This window comes from Salvia hispanica, chromosome 3, assembly GCF_023119035.1.
Source record: "Salvia hispanica cultivar TCC Black 2014 chromosome 3, UniMelb_Shisp_WGS_1.0, whole genome shotgun sequence".
NCBI lineage: Eukaryota > Viridiplantae > Streptophyta > Magnoliopsida > Lamiales > Lamiaceae > Salvia > Salvia hispanica.
Window position 1 is genome coordinate 12,460,544 of NC_062967.1, and position 12,850 is coordinate 12,473,393.

Consider the following 12,850-nt stretch of genomic DNA (forward strand, 5'->3'; position numbering starts at 1 on the left):
TCCAAGTTGTTAATCAATACCACTCCCTATCTAACTAGCTACCACTAGCTTCCTACATAGCTTGAAAAAATTAACAAAATGTGAAATTATGATTCATTAACTTAGCCAGTTGTTAACCTCAGACAGCTCAATGCCAAACAAACCAAACCACAATTTCTATGCAAACTCATCCCAGACTAGTCTTTTTAGGGCTGTATAAATACCAACAAAAACCACAAGAATTTCACTCATTTTCAAATCAAACTTGAGCTCTCAAAGCCAAGAACTCACACCACTTTTATCAAGAATGGCACCCAATATGGCCAATGCTTTCGGCATTCTTGGTAAATAATTTCATCATGAATTAGTGTTTTATGATTATCATGCTTCACCCTAACAATCTATTTCCATCTTTTTTTTCAAGGTAACGTGGTGTCGTTCTTGGTTTACTTGGCTCCGGTGTATGCTCCATATATCCATCTCTTTCTTTAATTATCTTTTCAAAATTTTATGGCATGATCGTTAATTAACAAAATTAGGTTTATGGGTGTTTTTGTTCATTTCAGTCCAACGTTTCGAAGCATTTTTAAGAAGAAATCGACGGAAGGGTTCCAAGCAATCCCTTATGCAGTGGCATTGTTTAGTGCAATGCTCTATTTATACTATGCTTTTCTCAAGAAAAATGGAACGATGCTCATCACTATAAACACCTTCGGATGCACCATTGAGGTTGTATATCTAGCAATATACATGATCTATGCAACCAAGGAATCCAGAGTAATTACAGTATTTGTTTACAACCTTTTTTGTTATTATTTTTCTACTAGTAAAATGCTTGGGTCATATATTTAATTTCAATTTTTTTTTTGTTTTTTTAGGTTTTCACCACAAAGTTGATCCTCTTACTTAATGTTATCTCACTAGGACTTATTACATTATGCACGTACTATTTCGCACATGGGCATCTACGAGTGAACATCGTCGGCTGGATCTGCGCAGTCTTCTCAGTCGCGGTCTTTGTTGCACCTCTTAGTATCATGGTAACTTTTCCGATTTTATTTTATTTTATTCTCAAGATTATAATTATTTTTTCATTAAGGAGGTCATGCTTAATGCAGAGACAAGTTGTACGGACCAAAAGTGTAGAGTATATGCCCTTCACACTCTCTTGCTTCCTCACTTTGTGCGCTGTCGTTTGGTTCTTCTATGGCTTTCTCATCAAAGATTACTACATAGCTGTGAGTACTTTTGTTCCTTCAATCCCTTAATTTTCAAATAATTGATATACTACAATAGTTATTTAATTTGTGCTCGTGAATTTTCAGACACCCAATATTCTCGGGTTCGTGTTTGGGTTGGCGCAGATGATGCTATACTTGGTGTACAAGAACGATAGTATGTGCTGGAACCAACAAATTCAACCTGCTGAGGGAGATTCTTCTAAGGATGGTGATGATAATCATCATCAAGACAAAAGTTCGTCTAACAATCAGGAAGTCGAGGTTGTCGTTGTCAATTAGTGTATTCTAATAACAATATTCATTTACTATGTGACTATTAGTAAATCGTTTAAGTTATCACTATATTATGTTATTTATGGATAGTGTATGTGCGGATTAAATTTACAGATTTATAATTGTATTTGTTGGTTTCTATATTCTCATTGTTCTTGCGTTTTCAAAGGTTTGTGCAAAATGTATTGAGTATTAAATATTGAGTCATTTATTAAAATTTGCAGTAATGGAATTATAATTAAAAACATGAAAATTATAATGCGTATACAAATCCAATAGTCTTAGAAGCAAAAATCGGAGAAAATCATTTGGATTGGGTTTTCCATTTGGAAATGAGTTTACCTAATAAATAAACTTGTTATCTCAAATAATTAATCTCACGACACATACATCTCTAAAGAATGTCATTTTAAGAAAATGAAAATGATAAAAATAAACATAAGCAATAAAAATCATGTTAACTAAGTTCCTATTTTTGTGGCTTTCTTTAACTTTATGATTTCTTCTTTTTTCTTATTTTGTACACAAAGCACATTAATGTCATGGACCAAATATTTAAGATGCACATTATATTAAAATTCATTAAGAGATATCTTTCAACAGATATATGATATTTGAAATATGGATTTATAATATTCAATTTGTTGAAAATTGAAACTAAGTGCGAATTAAAACTTTGTCAGAATTCTATTCTACTATATCTTGAGTCTAACAATTTGATTTATTTAGACGTTAAAATTTGGTGTTTTCAATAAAAATGAAAGTTATAATTTTTTTTTTGGTAAGATGGATAATTTTAATTTATCATATTATAAAACACAGAAATATATTATAATATTTTTCAAGATAATAATATATCTATCTTTGTTGAATAATTTATTTACTTATTTAAATTAGAAAAAATAAAAATAATTACAAGTTAATATGGCAACGTATCAATCATGGGAAAGCTAAGTAAAATAACGACGGTCATCAGTTTTTTGATGAAATAGAAGAAAAGCTTAATGCTATCGTTAATGAAACTTGCAGCCTTAGCTAGTAGTACTATATTAGTCATCATATAGGATTTAAATTTGTTTACAATTTTTGATAATTGGTTTTTAAACAGGGCAAGTTTCTATATTTTAACGTATGCGCTTTAATTAGAAGTTAGAACAATGATCTTGATGGAATGAAGAGAAATTTTAAGAGGAAGGTGCCATGAAAATGCGTCTTAAATTTGAATTCCAAGCTAAGGTGAAGTAATTTTGCAACCAATTCACCTAAAACGTCTTATTTTTCCCACTTTTGCACTACATTTGTATTGAACAAGAATTATACTTTAATTATGATCAATAATTTTCAGTGAGTTGCGCAAAAGAGGCGTTTGAACTGAAATCGTGTGCCGACATAAACATTTTTCCTAACTGATATTATTATCTTCTGAAGCAACGGACTCCAGCTCAATTTGATTTAGAGCATCCCCGTCCGTGCTCTTAGCTAAGAGCATGGAGGTGGGCCTGGACCCACTTTTACTCCTTGTCCTTAGCTAAGAGCAAAACACCCATATCCGTGCTCTTAGCTAAGGACAAACTCAAGGGTCTCACTATTCTATTATTCAATTTAAATATTTCAATTACTAAAAATATTTTTACATTATAAAAAATATATTAAAAAATAAAAATTACATAATTAAAATCCTAAAAAATAAAAATTACATAATTAAAATCCTAAAAAATTTAAATACATAATTAAAATTCTAGAAAATAAAAAAATACATAATTAAAATCCTACAAATTAAAAATTCCTATAATTAAAGTGTTATGGGAATTTTTTGTATTGAAGTGGGGGTATTTATAGATGAAAATGTGAATTTTGGGGGGAAAAATTCAATAATAAATTAAAAGTGGGTAGAAAACGGATATAATTTTTTGGGAAGTGAAAAAATATATTTTTTTATTTAAAAATATTTTTTTTAAATAAATTTCGAATTAAAAAAAAATTAAAAAAAAAATCTAATTTAGCCGTTGGCCAATAAGAATACGCCATGTAGGGCTGCTCAGCGGCACGGACGTGCTCTTAGCTAAGAGCAGCGCCGTGCCGCTGCCACGGACAGATGAACTCGTGCTCAGCGGTACGGATGGACGGACGGACGGACGCCACCGCTGCCGATGCACTTAAACCCTTATTATAATTTAGATATGACTTTTAGATTTTGATGACGTATGCATGAGAATTCTTTAGCAATATAACTATATATTTCGTTTCTTATTTTGATGTTTAAACTTTTAAGCTTTTGGATTTGAGTCATCCATAAATCATATTGGATAGAGTTTTTAGATCGTCATCATGATTGTTACATTTGGTAATATTCCATATTTTATCATCTACCAAATATCATTGGTGGAAAATGTCGGAAAAAGACGTGGGATAGTGGAGGTAGATTATGAAGAGCCTTTTGATTTTCTATAATTAATATTGACTTAATAATTTTCTAATTATGGTTTAATGTCATGTTCTTAATTTGTGTCTATAATAGGTTATTGTATATGGCTATGGAGTTGTTAATTACAAAGTACTATCTTCTGCCTTATTTACTTTCTTTTAATTTGTATTTTAGGAGTACTGTGTTATTTGATTCTCGACTTGACACCAAGTTCGTCGATGCTTAGGTTCGTCGATTCAAGGCAATAATTTGTTTTCTTATACTAAGTTTTATCATGATAATGGTTTTCACTTTCCTACATGATGTGTATTCTAAAGCGCCATATTTTAATTATACCCATTTGAGCACTTAGCAAAGTTCCTAATTATTGATCTGACAAATTAATAATCCTAATTAAGGAAGCTTAGTAATTGTTAATCTACACACTAAACCCTAATAACACGTACTTATAATCAGTAGACCGAGCATCATATGAAAGCATAGTAATCCATGTTCTAAATTAATAATGCATATCACAACAAACGAAAAAAAAATATGAAATTGTATCAAACAAGTAGAATTATAGGAGGAGAAAAGATGATTTTTTTTTTATGAGCTGAGGTGGCGATCAACCACCCCACCGATAAACATAGTCTAATACATCCACAATTCCTACTCTAAAAAAGTTAGGATCATGAATTCTTCACCTCTGAAAATAGTAGAATCATAGACATCTCCATGACAACATAAATACACACCCAACAAAGATAAAATTGAAGTAAAAAAACTTCATAATTTTATTACAAGTATTCCATAATATTATGATCCATTCATAATGTCAAGATCAATTGAAGAACTAGCTAGGCAACCATAGAGAGAGAAAATACATCAAACGAAACATGATTTTTAGAATCCTTGATGATGATTTGTCTCCTGATTATTAATGGAGTTTTGATCTTAAATATACTTAGAGCATCCTCAATGCTGACGGATGTCTCGTAGCCTTCCTAACGCACTTCCCAAAAATACCTCCTGCCACGTCATAAGTACTTCCCATAGCCTTCCCAGCACTGCCACGTCATAAGGACTTCTCATAGCCTTCCCTGCACAGTGACGGACATCCCATAGCCTTCCCGCACGGACTTCCCGCAATAAAAAAATTACAAATTCACCAAATTAAACAATTTATGGAATTAAATAATTTACGGAATTAAAATTTCAACCAAATATGGGAAAAATGCAACAATTTTTTTTTTAAAAAAGCATACATATGCGTTGAATCTATATAGTTTACGGAATTAAAATTTCAACACAAATATAGTTTGAATCTATATAGTTTCCCGCGCGGACTTCCTGACGGTACGATATGTTTTTGTTAGTCCTTCATTTACAACGATAATACATGTGTTATAGTTTTTTAAAAAAAATCGTATATATAGAGTTTGCAACGAGTCGTATATATAGAGTTTGGAAGGAAAAAAAATTATCATACATCCGCCCCGCGACGACGTCGCGCCAACGCCGCATAACTCCCTTGTCCGCACGGGACATCCGTCCGCCTCGCTTCCTCCCCAATGGCGGACGTCCGCCACAGATGTCAGGCACGCCGGTCTCCGTTGATGATGCTCTTATATACTTCTTATTCCTTCCCTGATATTTTGTTTGGTAAAACCTTACATTCCCCCTTAACTATCTGACTCACATCTTATACAAAACTATGAAAAGTAGCACTTAGTAATTTTGATAGTTCCTATTTTTTCAATATTTTAAAAATTCGATTTAGGTTAAATTAACATCGAAATTTGGAAAATTATAAAGCATATTAAATAAAGATTCAATTAAACGATTGTTCCTTGATCCGCCGCCCGCCATTTTACTTGGCATCTTCTCCCAAATTGGTGTCTCCGATTCTGCAATTAGGGTTTGCTTCTTCAATTGCATTGCTGAAATTGGTTCGAATTTTTCGCGATGAAGAAAGGTGGAGGAGTTTCCGAGAAAGAGACGAAAATCGGCGGCGTCGGAGGGCGAGGTGCGCTGTCGCTCGCAGCATTCGCCAGTGCCAAAGGTGGCTAGGAATGACAACTACAATAATCCTTGGGTTATCAGTATGTTTCTCGATTTCTCCAATTACTTTCAAGTCTGCATTTTATGATGATTAGTTTGCCATGTTTTCCATTAATCAGAGATAAACTTAATCTAGTTATGCCCTGTCGTTTGCTGGTTTTGGTTAATTAAATTTGAAGTTGTGAAATCTTTTATCTCTTCAGTCTTGTGGGTTCCAATATTGAAGTTGTATTTGGTAGCAATATTTGTACAAAAAATGGTGACTTTGTTCAAGTATTTAAGGCAAGTTGTGATTCATCCACATTTTATATAGGCGTATATTATGTCCATGTTTAGATTGTACTTACTACTATTGTATTACATTGTTGAGTTTTCACCAAAACAAAAGTGATATATGAAATTATGATTGGGAAAGGCTTTCAATTATTTTGTTGGCTTGGGGAAAAGTGTTCTCCTTGGTGTGAATTATCTGCGGCGTGAGATGGTTGTCGCAACAGGCTAGGCATGAGAAATGTGATCGTAGTTGTGGATATCTTGAAATCCAGTTTAAACTTTGATGAGCTTTGTTTATCTCCATCTCTAAATGGAACTTTTATTCACCAATTTATCACTTGGTTATGCTTCTAGTGGTGATAAGTTTTCAGATTTTGGGAGATGCTGCAATCATGTGTAAAACTGTGAGATATAAAAGAAAAGAGAATTCTATAGGAATGCTAAGCATGTTAAGAAATATAAGAAGTCGATAAACCAGCAAGAGCACCGAAGCAATTCTTTCAATGCCAAACAACTGTTAGAGGTTTGAACTTATTCCTGGCCGTATCGTTTGGCTCTTATGGGATTTGTAGTCTTCAAGTGTGAACATAGCTAGCTGTGTGGCCATGTATTGATTTTGCGTGCTGCTCGTATTAAAGGTATTAGTGGATTTTGTTGGCACAAATTTACAATTTTGGTTTGTAACAGAGTGAAGAAGTAGCAGATGGGGGTGATCGGGCTAGCTAAAAGAAGATGAAGTACAAGAAGAATGCGCGAAACCTTGAGGAGTTGTACGAGAAGAAGCACAACGAGCAGGAGAGAAGTAGAGGATGGAGAAAGAAGCCATGATGCAGGCAAAGAAGACAGAGAGAGAGGTAGCAGAAGCTCGAAGGAGAGCACTGAAGGAGAAAATGTATAAGAAAACGAGGTCTGGTCAACCTGTTATGAAATACAGAATTGAGCATATGTTGGAATCAATCCAAGGTTCAACAACCTAGTAGTATATATTGTCAGTGTGTGAAATTGTGTGAAAATATCAATATGTTGCATTGTGTGTAAGATGGATTTAAGAGCGTATTTTTAGAGTCGATATTCCTCCAAATTAAAGAATTTGTGCAAGGATTTTCAAATGAGAAAGAAAATGGAGAAGAGAACGGACAAATGAAAGGAAAGATCAGAGTAAAATATAAAGTATGATCATATTAAAATCATAATTTAGTAGTAGGATAAAGTATTAAGGAGTTCTTTCTCCATCTCTTAAAAATAGCAACTCTTTACTTTTTTATTCATTTTTTTTACTTTTTGGTTCATCTCATAGAAATACAAACTTTCTATTTTTCTTACCCTCTAATAAGGCAAGACTTATTCCCACGTACACACTTTTCATTTATGCTACTATTTCTCTTATTTTACCATCAATTATATATTAAAATTCGTGTCATTTCAAAAATTTTTATTTTTAGGGGATGGAAGTATATTTATTGTTCTATAGAATATATTAAAAATTAAATTTGTTTAAGATTCCAATTAAATATACCAACATTGAAATATAGTATGTGTTTGATATGATACAATAAAAATAAATTTACTTAATTTATACTATACCACTTAAGATGTGGTAATAAGTGGTATGAAAATCACATTACATAATGGATGAGGATGAGAGAGAAAGGGAAATATTTGTGAATAAAATTCCACAACCAGATTGATGACTAATTTTTAAAATGAAAAAATAAGACAGAAAGAAATACGGAGTACATATTTTCGGTAAGGACAAAAAATGGAGTAGTTTTATAGCTTAATCTACACAACAATCTAATCTACTAAACTACTCACTTTTTTTTATTTTGATTTCAATCATATCTAGTTATCTACTCTAAAACATCATAAAAACCAATACTCATTTAAAGTAGCATTATAATTTATCCATCCGACCAATATTAATTTAATCACAATTTTAATGTAGGTTTTAATCTAGCACGGCTGCCAAATTCCCGCACATAATAAATGTTGGTTGTTTGGGCATCATTTTTAAACATTATACTATCAAAATTAGATTTTGTAAAAGGGAGTAGAGTACTGTGAGACACAATTAATTATATTTGGACAAATAGTTTTGAACTCTTGCAAGTACAGATTTGAAAAGAAAATATATATGATAAAATAAATTTCGATGAAAACTGGCATCCACTTGAAGAGAAGCAACTTGACAAGCATTTCTATCTTTCTCTCATGATAATGCCACTCTAAATTTGTGGTTAACATGTCTAGAAAAATACATTGAGGTGGCAAGTTTTGTTTCAATAATTACTCCCTCCGTCCCCGAATAAGAGTTATTAATTTTCATTTTTGTATGTCTCCAATTAAGAGTAACACTTCATTTTTACCATAAATGATAAATAGGTCTCACATTCCACTAACTCATTTCATTCACATTTTATTATAAAACCAATATAAAAAAGTGGGTCTCTCGTTCCATTAACTTTTTCAATCAACTTTTTTCTTTATATTTCTTAAAATTCATGTTCGGTTAAAGTGTTACTTCTAATGGAGGACGGAGGGAGTATATGATATTGAAATTCAGAATAAAGAGTTTAATTTTTATATCAAATATTCATGTTTAAAAATGCAATCGACGGCAAAGAATTGAGTCCAAGAATCTAAAAAGGTAGTAGAAGAAAATAGAAAAGCATAAGTTAGGTTTTTATTGATGATTAGATGGGCTACGCTGTCCTAACTAAAACCATGAAAAGTCTAAAGGGCCCATCACATTTTTGTTGTCATGAAAAATAAAGTGGGATTCAGACACTAATAAACTCAACCCCTAGTTTTGACGACTACTACAGTGATCTATTTGACTTGTTTTGACAACATAATTACAGATCAAAAGTATCACGTTTTGTCAGAAATGACTGCTTTTTTTTTATGTGACACTTCCTTAAGCAATAATCTATTTGGTGATCATCTTTTGTGTTTGTGAGGAGTAGCATTCAAAGGCAGGGCAAAGTACTGTGATTATGCAAGGTTTTTCTACCATCTCATCTTCAACATCAAAATGAGAGACCCTATCTATCTGCATTCTGCACAAAGACAAAGTAGATTCCTTGAAAGAATATGTTCCACAAATATCGAGGCCCTATTAATGAACTTGTCACAACTTTTGCAAGGACTTGTCAAATTCTGGGACTTTCCCCCCCAAAAAATCTTGGTTGGATCTTAGAAACTACTACTAACTCCCAATACCAAATTGGGATTTCATTTCATATGAAACTTAAGTATTTCGTGTGTTTTCAATAAATTCGATCATTAATTGGTGTTTAAAATATGTACTCCTAGATCGAGATAGAAGGACTAAGCAATTGAATTATTGGTTCACAAAAAAATAGAGATTATCATCATAAGACATAAGCTATAGTAGTAGTAAAGTAATGCACCACCACATGTTTTATGTCAGCCTTCCCATTACACTTTCTCTCTCCTCGTCTCTGTGTTGTAATTATCTGCCCACTTAAGATTCCACTGCTTTTACTCTCATCTCCAAAAATGAAATTATTAATCGAGTCAATTATTTGTTGCCCCTTCTCTTTCATGCTTCGAAAGGACATGCATATGAAATAATAATAATTTAATTTTATGTCCAATTAAGCATTGATTAAATAAAACACAGCAACCAACAGAGTTGAAGAGCAGATTGTAATGACAACACAATCTCTTGCCGTCTGATTAGTAAATTAAGCAGTTTGAAGCGTGAAAAATAGACATAAATCCGTGCTAGTGTATACATAATTACTTCCATAATCGAATAAATATAACATTGAAGATTGCATCTTTATTTGTAAACGATAGCTCAGCCAAAGTGAAAATTGTTGACATTTTTAAGAGCTCGAGCCAATTTTCTTCTTGTTTCAGTGGCAACCAACTTCCACCGGAACTGCAAACAAGATCTTCGAGCACATACAACGCATACCTGCTTCGCCTAAGCAAGATTCACCGGGTAAATTCCAACCGTGATGCTACAATTTTTTCAGTTAGGAATACCTCATGGATGAATCCTCATCCAGAGTCCAGACAAAGTCAGGCATGTCGAGCCTTTGCCTGCTAGCAACAGTGCGGTAGACATACACTCTCTCAACAGCGCAGCTTTCAGGCCTTGAATCGGGTGGGCCTCTCTCGTCTATGACTTCAACGTTCAGCCTAGGCATCTTCTGTGCGAGCAGCTTACAAGCTCCAAAACTCACGGAGCAAGAAGACATCCAAAGGGATCGCATTGTCTCTAGCTTTGCAGCATTGGCTAATAGAGCCTTGTCACCAAATGGACAGTCCCTGATCTCCAGTTTCCGGAGGCTGTCGCAGCCAGATAACACGTGATGGAGGCCCAAGTCACTCTCCCCAGCAAAGGCTATTGAAAGCATCTCCAATTTCTTCGCATGGGTTCCGATATATTTGAACACGCGGTCAGTGAGGAGGCCGGACATGGAAAGCCGGCGCAATTCTTTACAGTTCTCAACAATGGCTCCAAAACCAGCATCAAGTGGTTCAAGGGTTAAGTAGTCAGCAGCTTGAGGCTCAATGATACAGAGCCGGAAACGAATAAAGTTAGGCCGGTTCCTGGCAATAGCAATCAATGCAGCATTTGACATCTGGCGGCAAAAGTACAGAACAGATTCAAGCTTGGGGCAACCTTCAGAGACAGATACAAGCCCTTGTTCTGTCAAAGACACATTAGGGTCTGCCCCAAAAGGATCGGAAGGGAAAACCCTAAGTTCTTGCAGATCCTTGCAAGATGCAGCAAGAGCTTCTAGTCCACTGTCTTCAATGTAGTCCAAGACCTGTAAGCATTCGTAAGTGGATCAGCACATGGACACCAAATGACAAAATTGCATTGAGAATCAAACAGAAATGAATGAAATAGCATTAAAGATAAAAAGTTGCTAGAACGCACCCATAGCCGCTGCAAATTCTGGCATTGGCTAATAAGCTTAACAAGATCAGAACTTGGAATGGCAGCATAACTCAAATTCAGTGAAGTGATTCCAGAACAGACAGAATACACAGCTGGAAGATACGAAGGAACCACATCCCAAAAACCAGACAAAGCTTTGAGTTGCTTACAGGCTGACAATGCATCAGCCAGGCTTGAAAAAGTATCAGATCGAATTTCAGCTGAATAAGCACCAGTACCCAATTCAACCAATTGGGGGGCATGCCGGACAAGGTTAGCAAGCTTCTCAAGGGGTACAGCACGGTTAAGCCGGAGAGTCCTCAGGTTAGGTGAACGTGCAACCAGTCTCTCCAACGCCGAGAAACTTACCTCAGAACCCAAACAAGACATGTTAAGTGACACCAGAGAAGTGCAGCTATCAGGAAAATCGCTAAGCCAATTCCCACTCAGATCCTCCACCTCACTCTCCCTCAAATCTAGTTCCCTTAAATGCCTGCAGTGAAAAATAACAATCAATAAAAAAAAACATTGTATTTAAAAGGAAACCAAGTACATCCAGAAAGCAAGAGTCAATAATGAGGTGATATAGTTAAACACAAGAGCAAAATAAAAATAGCATTATAAATGATGATGCAATTTCAAAATTTTAAATATTCGAACTTCACCCTGAAGGAAATAACAGAAAATAAAAGCAAAATAGTGCAAGCTGATGAAAGAAAAAGGTATTGAAAGTGCGACAAAACCATAATTAAAAGGAGAAAAAAGAAAAGAAATGTAACACTTGATCAAATATTCCACAAGAACAACATGCCTTACTACAAACCAAGGCAACCAAATATTCTTCAAGGTAGCGCATCACCACTTAAAACTAAACTCTTAACAAAAAAAAAGCACTAGATCTTTCTCATAGTCCATACAAACGTAAGTCAAATTGGTAAATGCATCATAATCGAGATCCTGTAGTCCCTGGGAAAAGAATACACAAACCTGAATCCAAAAGCTAAAGAGGGAAAAAAGAAGATTTTTTTAACAATCATGACATTGGCACTCGTAAACAAGTTAGCCTCGAAATTTTTAGTGAAAAAGAAAAATGAGACACTCAATTTAATTGAATGAACCTGCAATTAGCCGCAATAGAGGCGAGACCGTCGGTGGTGAAACCCTCGCATGACGTCAGCACCAGAACTTTAAAATTTTTATACGACTTGGAGATGAGCTCCAAGGTCTCGTCCGTGACCACCATGCGCTTCAGCTTGATCTCCTCCAGGAACGGATACGCCTCCGCCATGGCTGCGATCCACGGGTAAGCGTAGGCGCCCCATCCCTCCGGCACGAGGTTGAAGTCCGCGAAATGCGGCTTCCCCTTCATCTCCACCGCCCTCAGCTCAGGAAACCGGCGGATCACGATCTCCGGCGAGACGGCGTAGCAGTTCCCCACGAAGATGCGGTGGCGGCACCAGCGCTCGATCTCGTACCACGACTTGCACACTAAGGAGACGGCGTTCCGGTCCCTGGCCGAGCTCAGGAACGAGAAGACGTGCTCCAGAACTTCTTCCGGGAACGAGTACGCCATGGGAGGGGTATAATGGTAAAAATCTGAGGTCTGGATCTGAGAGAGAAGGGAAGTCTATTGTAGAGAAGAAGATAAGATTTTAATTTTTCTGGAGCTTATATATTTATTCTCACCTTTGAATT

At 35.0% G+C, this 12,850-nt stretch overlaps 2 protein-coding genes across 3 annotated transcripts; one reads left to right on the forward strand and one right to left on the reverse strand.

Moving 5' to 3' along the window:
• Positions 1-242: 242 nt before the first annotated feature.
• On the forward strand, positions 243-1,636 carry LOC125217070 (bidirectional sugar transporter NEC1-like). Of its 2 annotated transcripts, none has more exons than XM_048118895.1 (6): positions 243-323; positions 404-440; positions 546-756; positions 858-1,019; positions 1,098-1,217; positions 1,305-1,636. In XM_048118895.1, the coding sequence occupies exons 1-6, from the start codon at positions 287-289 to the stop codon at positions 1,497-1,499; spliced, it is 762 nt and encodes a 253-aa protein (XP_047974852.1). In that variant the 5' UTR covers positions 243-286; the 3' UTR covers positions 1,500-1,636. The 2 variants fall into 2 exon arrangements, with proteins under 2 accessions (XP_047974852.1, XP_047974851.1); XM_048118894.1 differs by having other exon boundaries at positions 258-323; positions 519-756.
• An 8,274-nt stretch (positions 1,637-9,910) lies between these two features.
• LOC125214223 (protein TRANSPORT INHIBITOR RESPONSE 1-like) lies at positions 9,911-12,793 on the reverse strand. Its single transcript, XM_048115157.1, has 3 exons — positions 12,274-12,793; positions 11,156-11,648; positions 9,911-11,042 (listed from the first exon to the last, which is right to left on the reverse strand). Exons 1-3 carry the CDS (start codon positions 12,726-12,728, stop codon positions 10,242-10,244), a joined length of 1,749 nt encoding a protein of 582 aa, XP_047971114.1. The 5' UTR covers positions 12,729-12,793; the 3' UTR covers positions 9,911-10,241.
• Between the last annotated feature and the right edge of the window lie 57 nt (positions 12,794-12,850).

Excerpts from the sequence above, each read along its gene's own strand:
- LOC125214223 (XM_048115157.1), bottom strand. The coding sequence starts at position 12,728 with ATGGCGTACTCGTTCCCGGAAGAAGTTCTGGAGCACGTCTTCTCGTTC. Across the intron at positions 11,649-12,273 it reads TCTATTGCGGCTAATTGCAG|GCATTTAAGGGAACTAGATT; the intron begins GTTCATTCAATT and ends TTTTCACTGCAG. Across the intron at positions 11,043-11,155 it reads AGAATTTGCAGCGGCTATGG|GTCTTGGACTACATTGAAGA; the intron begins GTGCGTTCTAGC and ends GAATGCTTACAG.
- LOC125217070 (XM_048118894.1), top strand. The coding sequence starts at position 287 with ATGGCACCCAATATGGCCAATGCTTTCGGCATTCTTG. Across the intron at positions 441-518 it reads TTGGTTTACTTGGCTCCGGT|GTTTATGGGTGTTTTTGTTC; the intron begins GTATGCTCCATA and ends TAACAAAATTAG. Across the intron at positions 757-857 it reads ATGCAACCAAGGAATCCAGA|GTTTTCACCACAAAGTTGAT; the intron begins GTAATTACAGTA and ends TTGTTTTTTTAG.